Source organism: Schistocerca nitens, chromosome 11 (genome assembly GCF_023898315.1).
Source record: "Schistocerca nitens isolate TAMUIC-IGC-003100 chromosome 11, iqSchNite1.1, whole genome shotgun sequence".
In the NCBI taxonomy this organism is placed as follows: domain Eukaryota; kingdom Metazoa; phylum Arthropoda; class Insecta; order Orthoptera; family Acrididae; genus Schistocerca; species Schistocerca nitens.
In genome coordinates this window covers 17,242,365-17,262,004 of record NC_064624.1, presented here as the reverse complement: position 1 = coordinate 17,262,004, position 19,640 = coordinate 17,242,365, and the positions used below count along the sequence as shown (strand labels likewise).

At 41.8% G+C, this 19,640-nt stretch overlaps 1 protein-coding gene across 1 annotated transcript in view; it reads left to right on the top strand.

Annotated features, from left to right (window-relative positions):
* LOC126213030 (eukaryotic translation initiation factor 2 subunit 3) overlaps positions 1-19,310 on the top strand; it is an 87,584-nt gene extending 68,274 nt beyond the window's left edge. Inside the window, exons 11-12 of the mRNA XM_049940600.1 lie at positions 12,274-12,336; positions 19,058-19,310. Coding sequence (XP_049796557.1) covers positions 12,274-12,331 — 58 coding nt within the window. The 3' untranslated portion in view covers positions 12,332-12,336; positions 19,058-19,310. The remainder of the gene's footprint in view (positions 1-12,273; positions 12,337-19,057) is intronic.
* Positions 19,311-19,640: the final 330 nt, after the last annotated feature.

Sequence of the window (19,640 nt, the reverse complement as noted above, 5' to 3'; positions counted from 1 at the left end):
AAGATTGGTCATCTGTGTGTCTGGAGATAAGTTTTCAAAAAATTACTTGCAATCGAGATACAATCAGTTGGACTGTCGTCGCACATATAAGATTGCATCGAAAGAAAAATTTTCTCGAGAACACTGTAAAGTTGAGATACAGAATTGCTTGCCAGTACTGAGGTGAAGTGTGTAGTGCAGCTGCTGTCGTCGTCGTCGACAACGTCGTCGTAATCACCGTACTTCGAAGATTAGTTTCTATGGAGCTTCCCACTCTAGATAGGCTATCCTGCGCAGGTCTCTTCGTCCCTGTGTAACTGCTGCAACCTACAGCCTCTTAAACCTGAGTACTGCACGCAAACATTGGTTTCCCTCTACAGTCTTTATCCCCCAGTTTCCCTCCATCACCAAATTTGTGATTCGTCGATACCTCACGACGTGTCCTATCCGATGGTTTCTTCTTTTAAGCAAGTTGTGTCATATATTTTTCTCCCTAGTTTGATCCTGCACCTCCACATTAGTTATGTTGTCTTTCTGTCTAATTTTCAGCATTTTTCTGTAGTACCACATTTCAAAAGCTTCAATTACCACATCTGAACTGGTTATTGTCCACATTTCCCTTTCGTACGAGACCGCACTCCGTAAAATCATCCTCAGAAAATAGTTCCTAACACTAAAATTTATGATGGTCATTCTAAAAGAAATGAACAAGATTTTTTTTTGAAAAATCCAGTTTTTGTTCTACACCTTTCCTATTCGGGAAAGTCTTAGAAATATTCTTTCTGCTTGTAGTTAAATTTAATCCGACCTGTTTCTGCAAATCACATTGTCATAGAGCTCCATCAGAGGAACTGCCATGCTTCACGTTCGTCTAAAGCAGCGTGCTGTCGAGTTCCCGTGTTGTGAGAACGGGGCGGTGATGAACATTCCCGAGAGATTGAAGAATGTGTATAAGGTTGACACTGTCTATTGCAGTACAGTTAACCATAAAGCGAGCAGATAATCTGTTGAAAGTATGCACACTGATATTCGGGACCTCCCACCTGGCCGTAGACTGAGCACTGCGCACACTGCAGCGTGTGACGTATTCGCAGCCTGATTTTCGCTGACACGCATGTCAGTGAATGAGCTGTCGGCGAGCAGGAGTAGGAGAAGTGAGTGCGTGCACAATGTCGAGACAGTTGAAGTCGAGAAAAATCTGTGCCGAGTAGGTTCTACTAATTGTTGACAGCTGTCCACCAGCGAATGCAGAAAACAGTGCACAGTGAAATTTTGGAATGATACAAGAATTCTGGAGATGACTTCCTTACAATAATTGTGACGGGAGACAAAAGCTTGTCGCATCACTTTGAACCGGAGATGAAATGCCAATCCCTGGAATGGCGGTGTGCAAACTCTCTGAAGAAGAAATCTAAAACTGTGCCTTCAGCAGTGATGGCTACCAATTCTGATGGCTATGTGGGAGCTTTAAACTTCGAGGCTCAGTTGTGTCCTGTTTGACTACATTGTCAAAAACACGATACTTTACAAGGGCTATTCAGAAAGTTGGGAACAATTTCCGTCTGACGACGCTAGGCGCATGCCGATCGCGTATATTTTGGTACGTGCGTGCTCGGCAGCACAGTTGGCATCCGTCCGTGTCGGCGGGAACGTCTCTGCGCATCTGTTTTTTCAATATTCGAGTTTGAAATGTGTGCTGCAGTTGAAAATCTTGCCAGTTGTGAGGTGTGGTCGGTGATACGGTTTTTGTTGGCAAAAGACCTTAAACCCATAGAAATCTATTGTGAACTGTGCGAAGTGTATGGAGACAGTGTAATGAGTGAATGCTCCGTCCAGAAATGGTGCATTCGGTTTAAAAATGGCCGAACCGACGTTCGTGATGAGAAGAGTGGATGCCCGAGCATTGTGGCTGACGATTTTGTCACTAAAGTTGACGAAATTATTCGTGAAAACGGTCACTTCACAATAATGGAGCTTTCGCTTTACTTTCCACAAGTTTCACGGACTTTGTTGAATTGTCGCTCAAAAGCTTGGCTGCCACTAATTTTGTGCACGATGGGTGCCCAAAATGTTTACAGAGTGCCATAAAGAACAGGAATGCGGTCAATGTTGACATTTCTGGAGGCCTACCACAAACGTGGTGATTCATTACTGGATCGAATCGTAACCGGTGACGAGACTTAGGTGAAACACGTCAATTGCAAGAGCACACGAGGTCCCCCAAAAACCAAGAAAATGCTTGCAAACCTTGTCAGCCAGGAAGTTGATGGCATCAGTGTTTTGGGATAGGCAAGGTGTGCTTCCTATTGATTTTCTCAAATGTGGAGCAACCGTAAATTCTGCCCGGTACTGTCAAACTTTGCACAGCCTCAGAAGAGCAGTTCAAAACAAACACCGAGGAAAGCTGATGTCCAAAATTTTGTTTTTGCACGACGCTGCCCGATTTCTCGTGGCAAACCGCACTAAAGAACTCCTTAATTAATTCAAATAGGAAATTTTCCCTCATCCACCCTACAGCCCCGATCTTGCACCGAGCGCCTTCCCCCCAGTTTCCAAAGATGAAGAATTGGCTTACAACGCAGCACTTTGATGACGGTGCGGAACTCGAATTGGCTGAGGTCTCAGGTGGCAGAATTTTATGATGAAGGTCTTTCAAAGCATGCACACAGCTATGATAAGTGCCTCAATGTGTTTGATGGCTATGTGGAAAATTAGTGTGTCAGTTGCTCTTTCAGATGTATATAATAAAATGTATTTCTTTTACTTAGATTTTTTTAATGCCAAAACATTCCCTACTTTCTGAATAGCCCTCGTACTATTGCACGATAACACCGGGCCACGTGCGTATGAGAAAACCACCACAGAGATCACAAAGCTTGGGTGGACAACATTGTAACACCCACATTAGGGCCCTGAGTTGGGACAACACGATTACCCCCTCTTCGGTAAACTGAAAGAATCGCTTTGGGGGATGAGGTTTGAAGGTGGTGACTTTCTTGCGAAGACCACCAAAAAGGGGCTCGATTGTCCAGATCCTAACTTCTGCCGTGCAGATACACGTGCCTTATGTCCGTAGTGGCATTGAGCAAATGAAAGGAACCGAGGTAATGTGGAAAAATGACAACATTTTGTCCCTGAAGAATGTACTGACATGCTTTAAAAATATCAGAGATATGGTCAATGAATTACATGTATAAACCTCATTACAAGTTAACAAATGTCTATTATCAGAAACTCCTTTTCTTACTGCAGTCAATTTGAATTTTGTACACACTCTACTTGGGACATCATGAATTATCTTACTGCATTAGTAGCAAAACTCAAGTTCTACTTTCAGTGTTTCATTTCGTAATCCAATTCATTCAGCATCATTGTATTTAATTTGACTACATTCAGTTGCCCTCATTGTATTTTTCTCAACATTCTTTGTGTAAGCTATTTTCAAAACACAATGTATTCTGCTCAGCTAGTCTCCCATGTTATTTACCATCTCTGATAAAATGAAAATGTCGTTAGCAAACCACAAAGTTTTTATTTCTTCTCCTGGAACTTTTGAATCCCTTTCCAAATTTCTCCATTTTCTTTATTACTCGTGGAATGTACGGGCTCCGTGTTGGGAGGCTACAACCCTGCCTCACCCCTTTCGCAACTACTGCTTCCCTTTGACATCCTTGAGTCTTAAAACTGCAGTTTGGTTTCTGTACTACATGAAGTGTGACTGGAAAGTTTTAAGAATGGATCCACTACTGCTTCTTCAACTGCTTTCTACATTGTTGCTTGAGCAATATCTTCAGCAGAAGATCCCACTTATTCATTATAAAATCCACACTTGGTTAGTGGTTTTGGCACGTTCATAATTCCACATAACATTGTCCCTGCAGTACTGCCCTTGCCAATGCAATGCAAGCCATACACTAGCCTAACATTTATATCGTACATCTTCTTTCCACTATTACCACTACGAGGAATACTGTTAGAATTAGAAAACGAAACTTCTGCAGCACATTTGTTACACTTCAATAACATTTTACATGCCAAACCAATATGTGAAATTATTTTCAATTCCAGTCCTCTTTCTTTGCAAACTTGGCATAATACGTGATGTTTCAAAATATTAGAGAACAAGGGAATGTTAATTACTTCATTCACATTATTACTGTCACTTTCATAGTTTTCAAATTTTTCTTTGCTGTCACAAGGTTTCTTGCTGGAAGTAGTTCTATCACATTCATTTGGAGTAGTCGGTGAAGCAGTCTGAGCAGCACCTCCCTTCTTCCACTCATTGTGCCTTTTCTTAATCACTCGATTGCTGAAACGTAAAACAGGTACGTGCAATATTCGTCAAATACACAAAATTGAACAGCTAAACAACACAAAGCAAACTCCACAAGTCAACACACACGGTATATCATTTATGTTTACCGATACGAACACTCTCTCGTCACAGAGATAAATCCGTACAACGTTGGGAAACAAAACACTGTCTAATTCCACAAAGATACCCCGCCTGCATCCAGCGAGTGGCGCCGTCAGAGGTGACACACTGAGTTGCTACAACTGTTCACGCGGCGCGTCAACTTTTCAGCGATAAAAAACACACTTAGAATTCACTTAGGAGAGTGAAACTTGGGGGACTGATGACCTTAGCTGTTTAGTCCCCCTTAAACATCCCAACAACCAACCAACCAGAGTGAAACTTGATTTGTTTTGTTCAAAAAACTCCAAATAATTTTATAATGAAAAAAAAATCATTAATTTTGTCATTTTCACCATCCCGGCTCCCGTTAAGTAAAAGCAAATTAGGGTGTCTACCGAGGAATAGAGAGATAGTCGTCCACCCTCGATTCGCAAGTGGAGGAAGTCAGAAATTTCTAAGGTTGATATGAGGGTCATTCAATAAGTAATGCAACACATTCCTTTCTGACAGCAGATTGGTTTTATTTAGGATTCCAATGCATCACATTATTCTCCACCCTTTTGACCACAAACCCTATTTTTGACAGAATCTCCGTTCAATGAGACGGTCCTGTGCCGCGTTAATCGGAGAGCCAGTGTGTCGGCAACTGTACCACTTCACCGGTAGACGTCAGACCTGTCTTCCTGCTTCATCAATAACCTCTCCGTCGTCCACGTACTGCTACCCGTAAAGTGCGTCCTTCATCGGACCGGACAGGTGGAAGCCAGAGATTCGGGCCGTACGGTGGACGAGGAGAACAGTCCGACGAAGTTTTGTGAGCCCTTCGGGGTGCACAGTCTCGTGAGGCCTCGCACTGTCACGGAGGAGGAGAAGCTCGCCTGCGTCGTTTTGGCGGTGAACACGGTGAAGACGTTTCTTTAATTTCCCGAGGGTGGCACGATACACTTCAGAGTCGATCATTACACCACGAGGGAAGACATCGAACAGAACGACGCCTTCACAGTCCCGGGAGATTATTGCCACAACTTTACCGGCTGAGCGTAGGGCTTTCAGGAGAGGTGGTGCAGTACCACTCCACAGATTTCTGTTTTGTTTCCAGTTTGGAGTGACAAACCCACAATTCGTCACCTGTCGCAATGTAAGACGTAAAATTGTCACGATCGGCCTCGTAAAATGCAAACAATTCTGCAAAGGTGGTCCTTCGTTGCTCTTTATGTTCCTCTGTTAGTTGACGAGGAATCCAGTGGGCACACAAGTTTTGAACACCCCCAACTGGTGGACAAGTGTGTCAGCACTACCAAAAGCAGCGAAGTGTGTGATTGTGAGCCATCTGTCACCTCGAACGAGTGTGCGAAAGTTCCGACGGTACAGGAGTAACACCTGCGTGTGGCAGGCGGGAGAGCGGACAGGTTTCCACCACCTCGTCGTGATAAGTGACGGACACTTCGCGCAGTGACTCGCTGTGCTTTTGTTCACTACCGGGCCTCCGTAGACGTCCTGCGAGTTCCTTCGAATATCTACGACACTCTGGTCTTCCGCTGAAAGAACTTGGTGACGGCTCTGGTTGTCGTGCACGTCCGTTACAGACTCGAATTTGAAGGGTGCGTGTAGTACTGCCACCTGTCGGAACTTCGTGAAACTGTAGGGATTGAAACGGGTATGGTCCATGGTGGCCCACAACAAATTCCACATTTTTTCAACTGAAAGTGGGCAACAAAACTGTTGCATTACTTACTGAACACCACTCGTATAAAACTGTAAACTTGTTTTCTGAAGTTAAGCCTGGGTCTCCCTCTACTATTCCTATCCCACACGCTTCCATCCATTACCAGATAGATGATTCCTTAATGCCTCAAGATGTGTCCTTTCAACGGACGCCTTAGTCGAGCTGTGACACGAAAGTTTCACCCGCCCCCCACCCCCCCCGATCACCCCCCCCCCCCCCCCCCCCGGCATGCCCCACTCCTCCAACATGACCCCAGTTGTATTCAGTACCTCCCCATTAGTGAAGTGATCTACCTAGCTAATCTTCTACAGTTTTCTATAGCACCACATTTCTAAAGCTCGTATTCTCCTCTTGTCTGAACTGTTAGTCGTCCTTGTTCCACTTTTGTGTAAGATTTCCAAACAGGTATTAGTTTCTCCACACTCAGAGTGCTGTGAAAGGCCCGCCGTTTGCTAATACCTACTTCATTTAAGTGTACAACCAGTTTCAGTCTTCGCCCCTGGCCATTTTCGATTGGATCAGAAACGGCCACTGTTAGTGTACAGTATAACAGATGTTCATAAATATTTTACATAACAGGACGCGAAAAACAAAATTTACACATGTACAGTATAGGTACAGAAAAAATATACAAGGCAGGGCAGCTAAGACGCTCCTCAAATAAAACCGGAACAAATAGATGTATCGAGGTGCAATTTCACAGAGTTATAGTGGACAGTATAACAAATTTCCTGACTTTCACAAGTAATTGTTATTGTTTTTAGTCACCAATTTACGACACCAATTTCGTTTTTTTCCCTTGCTTCAAAGGGAACTATATAGTTTTTTCTGCGGTGTTTGAAAGAAGCTTCTAAGGAAACTATAACGGTGTAACACGTACAAGTCTCGATCGAGTAATACGGTGATAACAGTGACACGAGCCACTGTGCCGTTGTCAGGAAAAGAGGTTCCACAAAACATTTGGTCTGTTATACCAAATGTAAGCAAACACATAACTCGGGTATGTTCTCATTTTTACCTTTGTGTATGAAGTCCATCGGTTTATCTTCTGGTGTTGTAGCAATTAGATAACTTGCTCGTAAAGCGTTTGAGACACTCACAATGTATATGACAGTCGGGAAAACGAATATTGTTCATGGCAAATGTTGCCAAACTATTGTAGCAGTGGTGCAGTCGTAGGCTGAAGAGTATCCAGGTTGCGCCAGGCACTTGTTTTGTTCTCGTAGACGTTATAAAAAGAAATGTTCTAGAAAGTGGAAGTGCGGAGAGTAGGACGCCAAAGAAAAAAAAGAATCAGTTGGTTAAAGAAATGAAAATGTCACTAAGAAGCATCTCAGAAGTACGAGAAGGATCAACCGAACGTGTTTTCTCGGAACACTACGTTCCGTCGCATTTAATCCTCTTCGCATTTTGCTGCATCGACGTCTTTGTGGCAGTGACTTCCAAAATTGGTTACATTTCTGTGAATGGTGTCTGCAAATGTGCAAAGTGTTGTGACATATCTGTGCCAAATTTTGTTTAAAGAAGCATCGTTTACAAGCTATGGCAAGTCAGTGTTTGCTATAAGCACTAAATGTCAGCTGAAAACCCCTGTGGACTTGAAGTGGATAAAAATAGTTCTCTCGATCTGACAACATTTGGTGTGTGTTCTAATCTAAATAAACTTGAGTATCTAGAGTTCCTGATAGATACTGCTGCTGGTGCAGTTATTGGAAGACGTCCTACTGGATACAAGGGAGTCAGTGTGGCATCAGCACAGTGGACGTCCCTCACACTTCGTACAGGTAGTGACAGATCCTCTTGAGAGAGCAACGGTTGTTCAGAAAATGCAAACTGGTCTGCACCCTCACCACACTTAACACTTTTATACTTTTATCTGTGCCAAAATTAAAACAAGAGGTCTGTTAGGAAACACTGACAGTCCACAAAGGCGTGAAATGCCGTATAACACGGGCGTATGCTGCTTTTCACCTCAGATGAAATTCAGCGTACAGTACTGTTTCTCCGGGATCACTTTGTAGCGTGTAAAAATGCCCGAGGTCAACATTTCGAGCACTCGGTACGACTGCTGTGATTATAAACACACAAACCAGTATTCTGTGTTGGTTTACATTTAGTGTAATAGGACAGATGTTTGTGGAACTTCTTTTCTTGATGGTTGAACCGTGGTTTGCAGTGCTGATATCTCAATACTATTTGAAAGAGTCTCACACGTTTTGTGGTTTGAGACCTCTTAGAAGCCTCCTTCAAATGCCAAAGAAAAAAATATATAGTTCCATCAGGAAAAAAACAGTTGGAACCGTAAATGGTAAAAAAAAACTACTTGTGAGTGTGCCAGGAAGTTGGCTGTATTGCTCACAACAACTTGGTAAAACCGCACCTCAATATATTTATTCATTCTGGATATATTTGGGGTTTCCTGTCTTAGCTGCCTCACCCTGTGTACCTACATTGTGTGGTTGTAAAGTAACTTCATATGATTAAGAAAGTAATAGTTGGGTGGATTTAAAAGTGATATGCCCATCGATATCATCGGAAAAACAGTTCTCATTATAATAACTTTACAATTTGGTTAATTATAAGTATTAGCATGCTTTAGCTTTAACTATTGTGACATGTTCAGAACTTCACATTGTAAGCTATTCCAATGAAAAGCTAAAAGTAATTTTTAGATTAATAAAATTCTGAAATAGTTGCAGTTCAGATCGAGTGTAAAGTTGCATCCTCTAAGACTGAATGGACAAGAGTTAAAACATAGGTAACTAGAGGCTGCAGTTCCCCGTCAGATTCTGCTGTTTGCTGTACCGGCACAGCAAGACGGTGTCTGCTAATCTTACAAAGCCAGATAAGTCAGTCACACAGATTATTGCCCCTGCAACTACTGAAAAAAGATTGCTGGACCGCCTCGGGAATCTTACGTGTGTTGCGTGATGGTGAGGATATTAAGCTACGAAATGAGATACCGAAGGTGGTGGTGGTGGTGGTGGTGGTGGTGGTGGGGGTGGGAGGAGGAGGAGGAGGAGGAGGAGGAGTTGTTCTGCTGTTTCTGCAGCAGGATAACTGACATTAACAGTAGTAAAAAGGATGTAAAATGTAGGCAGGAAATGACAAATAGCTTTTCTGCAGAAAAGAAGTTCGTCGATATTAAATATAAATTTAACCATTACAGTATATTTTCTGAAGGTATTTGCCTAGAAAGTGAGATGTGGACAACAAACAGTTTCAAGATTAGAAGACACACTCTTGAAATGTGGTACTACAGAAATATGAAGAAAATTAGATGGCCAGGTTGAATAACTAATGAGGAGATACTGAATGAGATGAGGAAAATGTGATATGGGGCACAACCTGGCTAAAGGAAGGGATCATTTATGGGACACATCCTGAGGCATTGGAGGAATCTTCAGTTTGGCAACAGAGGAGGAAGGTAGGGGATAAAGAGAGATTTTCCTTTTGGGTGGGGGAAGCTGTAGAGAGGGGCAGAGGCAGAGCGACATCAAACCGGTGTTTGGAATAAAGACTACAACAGCAGTAATAGTAACTAACACTGCTTATTGATATCTGATGATAATAATAATGTGGATTATGATAAGTCAACATCTAATCAGATTCAATACTGTATGTGCCATACATCAACATTGTTTGTTTCCTGTTTCATGGGCACACAATGTTCTTGTCTCACATTGTGATGACACCTCATAGATTAGACTAATAGCCTATTAATTTGTTGCCTTCATAAGCATTCGATGAAGGTATTATATTGTAGGATGCACATGTTTTGCTGTTGGGCAATCTCTGTGATTGGAAATAGAGAACACACTTAATATGCTGTGTTTACAGAAACAAAACTTTTGTTGTTACGAGATGACAGAACATGATGATGATAATGGGGGAGGGGGGGGGGGGGAGATTACAGTTAATTTCACCTGTTATATAAAATACAATATTCCACATTCCTCATGGGACTTGTTATAAAAGTGCCACATTGTCTTACTTGCAGTCAGAACACAAAAGGCACTCCACACGTATACAGATCTTCGTGGGAGGGACACACACACACACACACACACACACACACACACACACACACACAAATGCACAGTTGATAACCTCCTCATACCATCCATGCATATCAGCAACGGGCATAACTCTCCCGAGCTTCTCACAGTGCACTGTCCTATGGGCAGAGTGTTAACATAGATGTGGCAGATTCACTACGAACTTACCTCCATGCTGCTGGATATTGTAAATAGTACACACTAAAGGATTATGTGCTGAGGTTATAAGCAATGAATAGCAAGCACCAGAAAGAGAGATGGATTTTTCAGAATGTCCAATATAATGATTGGGAATGCCAGTTGGCCACGTGTTTAAATTTAATCCAGGCTTACTCTTCATATAAAATCTATAGTCATACATAAAAAAAAAAAAATTTAAAAGATAACCTATACCTTTAATTAACAAAGCAGCTGAAGCAACAAAGCAAATGAAGAGAGAACCACACAGGTGAGAGCACGAATGCTAAGCTGCCCAGACCTGCAGGTGTTTCGCTAGGTGACACTCATGAAAAAGGTTAGCGTATGCTACAATCACATGGGGCTGAACCTACTTCAGCAGTCATCTAATCCAGAAGCAAGCCCTATTGAGTACAAGGTGTCTCTTACAGAGTCAAATCGAAATGTGTACTATAAATAGTAATGTGGACAGCTACAATAAAGTATAGGTATGGATGGGTCGTAACAGTGAATATGTGAACAGGACCTGATTGTGCACGAAGGGTGTCTGTAGTCCAAGCTGTGCATCAGAAACTGATATAAATGGAGGCATTTGAGAAAATAGCAATGATGGAAATCAAATAACTGTACTGAGTGGAGGTCGATATTTAGTATTATGGCTAAGGGTTGAGACCGAATCTGTAAAACCTGCAGTCCCTCACAGTGATATGATGGTAAAGCTCAGATTAATGTACTAGATGATCAAATGATAACTGACTGTCATGTGAGATACCCGTTACACGCTGTGAAGCAAAGTATTTATTTGTTATACAGTGAGACATTTACTTGGGGTTAGGTTGGTTTGGGCTAGTGACATGGTATCACTCATAAAAGGGGTTGTTCCATTACAAGCACCTATGTGTGTGTATATTCACACTTCGTGTATAAATCAAGCAACTTATTAACCTGCCACCTCTTCCATTGCCTTACATGAACTTGTAATACACCATCAAAAATGCTAAAAAATGTGGTGAGCTGACTTAGTTGCTCATTAAGAAGGTGTTCTGGGTATCTCTTTTTAATTTCTGTAAATTTGTATGCTTTTCAGTACGCTATGATTATCATCAATTGTACATTTTATCAACTATGTGTGTGTTTCATTAACATACGTATATGTTGGAGTGCCTTTTGTGCTCTGACTTCATATAATGTGACATGATTCTTGTTGTAACAAGTTCCATAAGGTATGTGAAACTAGGCATTTTGTATGACAGTATTATGAAAAGGATAATTGCTACTCACCATGTAGCAGAGATGCTGAGTTGCAGATAGTCACAATGAAAAGTCTGTTAAAGAAAGCTTTCGGCCAAACAGGCTTTCATTAACAACACACACGTACACACACACACACACACACACACACACACACACACACACACACACACACACACGAGTTGCGAGTTGCATTTATGCTTTGGCCGAAAGCTTTGTTTGACAGTCTTTTCAGTGAGGCTATCTGTGATTCGGCATCTCTGCTATGTAGTAAGTAGCAACTATCCTTTTCATAGATTGTCACTATTCCATCCTGCATTTTCTGTTGTTTGTATTTTATAAACTAGGTGGAATTAATTGTGACTCCTTCCCCCACACCCCACTCTCATTATCTCCAAGTTCGCCGCTTAGATCTGGTGATGGCTGCATAAGACTGTTGAAACATGTCATCTCAGGACACAGTGTACGAAGTGTGTTCCTCATTTTTGAAAATACTATATCTTACAATTGTATATAATGTAACACTTAATATTTTGGGTAGCTGTTTTTATATCCGGAGCACTTGCAAGTATGTGTCGAATACCACGATAAATCACCAGGTATTGAGTGTATTGTGTGCAGGTTTGGCGTGTGCGGAGCTATACTGTGTGTTTTGTTTGCCTCAGGTTGATTGGCTGGGGACAGATCCGCGGAGGGGAGAAGATCGAGCCCGTCAGCCAGTAAGAAAGGTGAGGAAGCTGCATCAGACGCAGCCGTGGGGAAACACAGCGTTATCCCCTGCCGTCGTGCGAGCTCGTCATTGTTTCAGCTGTAAAACCGGCATCTTTTGCTGCGCGGTTTCTCCGCTACTAGTTGTCTTCTTTTGTTTGCAGTGAGAAATACTCACTGTAAATTAGTCAACAATAAAAAAGTATGAGGCATATCCAGAAAGAAAGAGTGCTGAGGCTCTGATGCTTTTAGAGGGAAGGTGTATTCCCCCTCCCAGTGAAGTTTGAAGCACTGCATTCGACGACAAGGTGTTGCTAGTAGAAAGCGTGCTCATATGTTTCAGTCAGCTGAAAACTCTTGTTGAACTTCCGCGCTGAAATGAGTGTGTGTCTATTTCGAATCTCACCAGCTGCGAGCTGAGGAGTGTAATGGGATTTTTTCTCACAAAGGGGAAATCAGACGTTGCAGATTTTTTAAGCAAATTAGAACCATTCATGGGGATGGTGGGGTGAACCGTACTAATATGTTCAAGTGCTATTGTGCTTTTTGAATTGAAAGAATGAATGTTAGTGACAAGCAGAGGATTGAGCATTCCTCAATTGTTTCTGACGAGGTGGAGAACCGAGATTAGATCAAAGAAATGACAACTGTCGATGGACTTTGGATAAAATGAACACATTTTCAGAAATCCCCATATCTCTTATGCATGAAATTATTACTGAAACACTGTTTTTTCAAAAATTGTGAGGTATGTGGGTACCACGACAGCTCACAGATCACAACAGTTGACGGTTCATGGGAATTTCTCGAGCACTCGAACTGGGAGGTGAACGCTTCCTTCACTCTATTGTGACTGGCAACAGAATGTAGGTTCACCACCACACTCTCGTTAAGGAAAAACAGTCCGTGCAGTTGCGACATTGCTGTCGGTGAAAAAATTCGAAAACATGGCGTCTGTCTCTTGATACCGTAAGGGAACTCTTGTCGTGGAGTTTTGGCCCCTGGGGGAAACAATTAAAGCCGTGTGATGCTGTGAAAGCTATAATAATGTGTGTATGGTTGGCACAGAACAAAAGAAGGGGAATGTTAACAAAAGGAAGTGTGCTTGTTCCCACATAGCCAAAGCACAAAGCAACTCTTGAATTAATTTGGTTGGGACTTTGTGAACCACCCCACTCCCAGTCATCTCCTCATCTGACACATCCAACTTTTCATCTTCACCTCTCAGAAGATGTTTACGAGTAGAAAAAGGTTTTTTGTCGATCACGAGGGCTACAGTGCCATCAAACGATGTGCCAAACAGGTGCCTGAAGACTTTTGAGAAATGCATCAGAAAGCTCATCTTTGGACTGAAGAAAGTGTTGAGACTGAAGCTGACTGTGTTGAAAAATAGTATTTGATGTAATCTATGAATTCTTTCTCTCCCCCCCCCCTTTTTTTTTTAGAATGTATTGCGTTTGCAATTTTTGAAAACTTGAATACTCTTAACTTCTGGACATGCCTTTTGCCGTCTGTTGTTTTAGTCACTAGCATAAACACTGGACAAGACTTGTAACATTGAACTTAAGCAAAAGGTGGTGTACCTTTTTTTCCCTCTAGCCTACATATTTGTAGAACTTCAGTTGCTGCTGCCTCGTTTGCCATAGCTGTTCTGTACTCACTCAGGACAATAATGAGAGAAACTTCTTAAATGAAAGTAGCTTATTCTTCTGGTTTTAGTGTCCTTTACAATAACAGAAGACCTATATCATCCATCAGTTTCTTTGCAGTTAATACTCAGTATTTAAGAAACACAGTTTTAGTTATTTTAATGATAAATATTTGATGTACTTTCTCAATGAATATTAGGAAGTTTAAATTTCAGAGCCAGTGGTTGCTGTTGTTAGTATATAGTTACTACTCTGTTCCTTCGTCAACACTGCAGTGTGGTTTCAGATGCCTGAAACTGCAGTCGTGTGTGTGTGTGTGTGTGTGTGTGTTGTTGACAAAGGCTTTAATGGCCATAAGCTTTAATTGTGAGAGTCTTTTTGTTGTGTGTATCTGCCACACAGCATCTCTGCTATATGGTGAGTACCCACATGTTTTATGAAGATAGAATACTTCTCAAACTCTGAAATAAACTTGAAAGACATTCATGGCAGTTGATTTGCTTCAAATACAGAGGTGCGCGCCTGTGTACAATTGGGGTTCCGTAGGCAGCCACAAATGTTTTTCCATTAACGCATTGAATGTCGTGTCACATTGAGATAAATGTACAGTAAAACATGCTCAGAACGAAATCGTCTGGGACTAAAATAATTTTCCAAATTGGACAAGTTTCCGAACTATACACAACTCACTGGGTTACATAAAATTTGTCAGGTATCATGCACAAAATTAAAGTAATAATTTTTAATTATGCTTATACTGTATTTATCTACCTTCACTCCAGCACAGTAGATGTTCATTTACTGCATATTGGACAATAGAACACTGGAGTATTACACTAGTTGATAAATTACACTCATTTCTATATTTTTACTCTATTTTTAAATTCGTTTATTATTGTACGTATATACATATTATTCCCATGTTTATTTGTTTTACATATCACTTTTTTTGCCACATATCAAGGAGGGAAACTTGTTTTAATTTCCTGTTCAAAATTGTTTTTTCTAGGCAGTTTTTTTGCACAATACAATAGTTCCATTACGTTGGGAGAATTTGTGTGTGCTGCAAATTGCATGACATTGGTTATGCATGCAATGGTTTCTTCAGGCATATTAATTTTTCTAGGGGCATCATTTTGTGTTCCTCCTCTTCTTCTTTTGGTTCTTCTTCATCACATCTGAAATTACTTCATTCTCTGTAGATGACACTCTACCTGAGATAACATGCTGTGTCCTCCATACCAGAATCAAGTCACAAATTTCACTCTACACCTCATACATTTGTATTGTCGATAATAAATGTAGATGTGGTACAGAGTCAAATGCTTTTTGGAAGTCACGAAATACTGTATCTACCTGACTGACTGGCTACGTGGCTTTCAGGATGTCGTGTGAGAAAAATGCTTGTTGGGTTTCATGTGATCGGTGTTTTCAGAATCTTTGGTGATTGGTGGGGAAGAGATCATTCTGTTTGAAATACTTCATTATGTTTGAGCTAAGAATATGTTCTATGATGCTACAGGAAATGGATGTCAAGGATATTAAATGGCAGTTTTATCGATCACTTCTGCTACTTTTCTTATAGTCAGGTGTGACGTGTGCTGTCATCCAGCTACTGGACACAGTTTTTTGTTGGAGGGGTCTACAATAGATTATACGAGTAGTTAACAGAGGGGCTAACTCGGCCACAAATTCACTCTAGAGTCTGATATGGTTTCTGTTGGTCTCTGGAACTTTTAGTTTCAGCAATTTAAAGTGTTACACAATCCCACTGGCACTAATATCTATATCACTCATCTTTGCAGTGGTGCAAGAAGTAAATCGGGACAATAGCCCAAGATTTTCCTTTGTAAACATTTAAAAATGGAGTTGAGCATTTCTGCTTTTGCTGTACTACCCTCAATTTCAGTTGTGTACGAGTGTCTTGACACTGATTTTGGTGCCACTAACAGCCTTTACATATGACCAGAAATTCTTTGGCTTTTGTGAGAGATCTTTTGTCAGTATTCTCCTACAGTAGCCATTGAAAGTTTTGTGCATTGCTATCTTGTCAGCCAAACACATTTCATTCAATGTCTTATCTGTCTGTAGCCCTTAGTTTTGTTTGACATTTATTATCGACTAGTATCTAGGATCCCTACCATCGTGAGCTGTTCTTTTGAAGTCGAGCCATAGTTCCTCTGCGTGCTCCTGTCCTGTGTTGAAAGTTTCAGGTTCCTCATTGAGATACAACGCTACTGATTTTTTATCTAGTTTATTGAACATATATATCTTTCTGCTTGTTTTAGTTGTCCTTTGTACTTTGATAATAATTCCTACCAGAGCCACGTCATGGCCACTGACACCAGTTTTGACACGGCCATCCTCAAAGAAGTCAGTTCTGGTTGTTGCCATTAGATCTAATGTATTTCCGTCGAGAGAGAGATCTGTTGTAGGTAGTTTAGTCTCCTTCGATGATAACGGTGAGATTGGGGATTGTGATTCTGATTGTGGGATTGTGTTTCTGATTCCCAGTTATCAAGCCAAACATTTGACTGCTATCAACGTCCAAGTTTAACCGTATTTTTGTGACTAGTATTATGTGAGCTTCAGTGCTTTTCAGGAGCCCTTTTACTGTGGCACTTCGTTGGGAATGCTTCAGCAGTTAATCTGTAGGATTTTAATACTATCATCTGTCGGGGCATTTCTTTCGATCCCGTACTGCCATTTCCACGTCCTCTGCGTCCATCGTTATCTGGACTGGATGGAGAGTTGCCTAATCTAAAAAAGAAAAAAACCAAAAAGCAGTTTGTGTGCGTCTCACACAGCTATGCGAGTAGTGCACCCTACCCATTTACGGGAACCCTACAGGTCTGAATGCAATGGCACAAGTCCACGAAGTTGCAGCCTAGCTTGTCACAGAGCCTTTGAAGTCTGTGGTTCGATCCCCTCACTTGACAGAGAACTGGCAGGCCACAATCAGTTTGAGGGACAGTGCTGCAGATTGTAAGCTTCACTGAAACACTGTAAACAGTGCTGGTCTTCTCAGCCATCTCTGCCAGTCACCGAAACGATCAGTGTGTGACCTCGGAACCCCAACTGAGCATGAGCAGGGTAGTGTAGCGGTTAGCGCACCGGACTCGCATTTGGGAGGACGACGGTTTGAATCCGCGTTCGGCCGTCCCGATTTAGGCAAGGCTACTTTCCTTCTCTGTCCTTCTGTAATCGGAGCTCCTGCTCTGTCTCGAACGACCTCGTTGTCGACAGGACGTTAAACACTAATCTTCTCCTCCGAGCCCTGACGACGGGTGCCGTTTATTCGATCGTGCATCACAATCTGGAATTAGTTACGTCCTGCTCCTTCGGTGGCTAGTGGAATAGTCTCTTCGACAAGTCAAATTAGGTTCCCGGGCATACACATTGAATGCACTCGGTGTTTCTTTCCGTCCCCGGATGCCATTTCGTTGTACGTTCAAACTTCTGACGAGTAATAGACCCTCGTATTTACCTCCTCTCGCCACGGGACACGGCATGTTTACCGAAAGGTGATGCGAGTCTCACTGGCACAGTTGCCCTTTCCGTCAAATATGCCACCTCGATCTTTGTGGTTACAGATACAGTATCCCAAATATGCTCGGTTCCCGTGTCCCCTGTACAGGGTGCCCAGTACTACTACAGACATGCCGCCCACTGTCATTGTAAGTTCTTGCTAGATCTTGTGAGTTCTGCTGAATGGGCTGGATGCACAGGAGAGGATAATGTTCGAGGTGCCTCTGCCATATCGGGTACGCGGCTCCGGGGACCGGTCCCGACACCCGCATCTGCAAATACTCACATTCTAGTGCGATTTGTAATTTTTAAAAAAAACCTGATTCGGTACTTGTTAATTGTTTCCATTTGATAGTAAATATAGAATTTGAATGAAAGTAAAGAAAAAGTTGCTCCAAGCAAGATTTGAACTGCTGATTTTACAATAATAAGGTATTTATGTTATACATTCAACTGCAGGTAACTGTGCCAATGAGATACAAATATTTTGAGTTCAAGAGTCCTCGAAAGTCTTCTAATCTTCAGAGGTGATTTTTGATAATTTTGTTTTGCTATTTTAAGAATTGATATACGGGCACTGATCTTCAGATCCTGTAAGTATGAAGAAAATAAAAGTAGTTTGGTCTTAACAGTCATATGGAAGGGATAGCTTGCTACTCACCCCTTAGAGCAGACAAGTTGCAGACTGGAACAGTAAAAAAGAATGCAAGACATATTGCAGCTTTTGACAGAGTCCTCCTTCAGGGGTAAACAACTTGCACATACGTGGCCATTGTAGTTTCCAGGCACTGAGGGTCGGGTACGTGCACCCGGGTGTGACAGTGGGCGTGCATATGTGTGCATCAAAGTAATCCAGACTGCATATACCTATGTGGTTTCTGTATAAGTGAAGTCCGTAATAAAACATTTAAATTTATCTGCGCTGACTGAGTGATGTAGTAGTGTGCGTGAAAACTGTTGTAGCCAAGTACAGAAATGAAATTATAATGAAATCCAGACCTTTAGCTGATGAATATGGTGGTCAGGGGCACTAAAAATGTAGTGTGTGGACAGAAAGTTGGAAATTGTGGGTCTCACGGGGAGTGTGTCAGAGATAAGTCCCTGCAGTCGCACTATGAACTCTGTAATCAGTGAATCAGTCGGATAGAGCGTCTACCTTGTAAGCGGGAGGTCCCGGGTGCAAGTCCCACTCGGGGCTCACATTTTTCAACTGTCCCCGTTGATATTTATCAAAACCTGTAAGAAGCTAGAAGTCTGGATTTCATTGTACTTTCATTCTTCGAGAGCTGCAAGGTCACCATTGGTATTTGTACAGATACCAGCTTCATACAAGTAAGGAAACATACAAGTAAGGAAATGGGTCATGAAAGTTGATAGCCTCCTCAGCAAATGTTAAAAATGGAGACAAGTTGTCACGAATCATGTGCTTTAATGTTATGACTCTTTTATAATTCACATAGAACATTTCCTGCCGACACGAGAGGTACATTGTGATTTACTGTTATAATTAGCATTCCTGAAAGCTTGGATGTGATCGTGATAAGTTGCATTCACTTTGTTCCAGGACTTTCTCCGCGCCTTGCAGCCAGGCAGCTGTAAGGAAGAAAAGAGAAGGAAGAGAGAGAGAGAAGAAAGAGAGAGAAACTACTGACTGAGGTGGCCACTTTGTGAAGTTCTTTCACAGTTTTGGCTGTCCTCGGTCACTGTTGCTATCGATATCGGCACTATATTCTAGGGATGTTGTCCGGACTGTGGTGCTGTTTCATTTTCTTTATGTATCAAACGAGACTTAAATCAATAAAAAATATAGCTCAAAATCGAAAGTCTCAATATGTAACTGAGAATGTGACACCTGCGTCTGTACGCACAAGTTCACCAACCTGTCAGTTGATGGGAAGTTGGAGTAACCTCGAGTGATTCCCACACGACCATAACAAGTTTTCCAGTTGGTGATAATACAAAACACTATTCCAGCAACATGTAAAGTGGAAGGTCTCAAAAAAACAGTCTCCTCAGATACACAAAGTAATTAAATCTAATAACACACAAAATAGTGATCTCGATTTGAATTTAGCGTGAGAATAAGTCTCCAAAGTGATTAATCTGGTGGCAGAAAAATGAGAACGCTCAAGAGTTTCGCTGAGTCT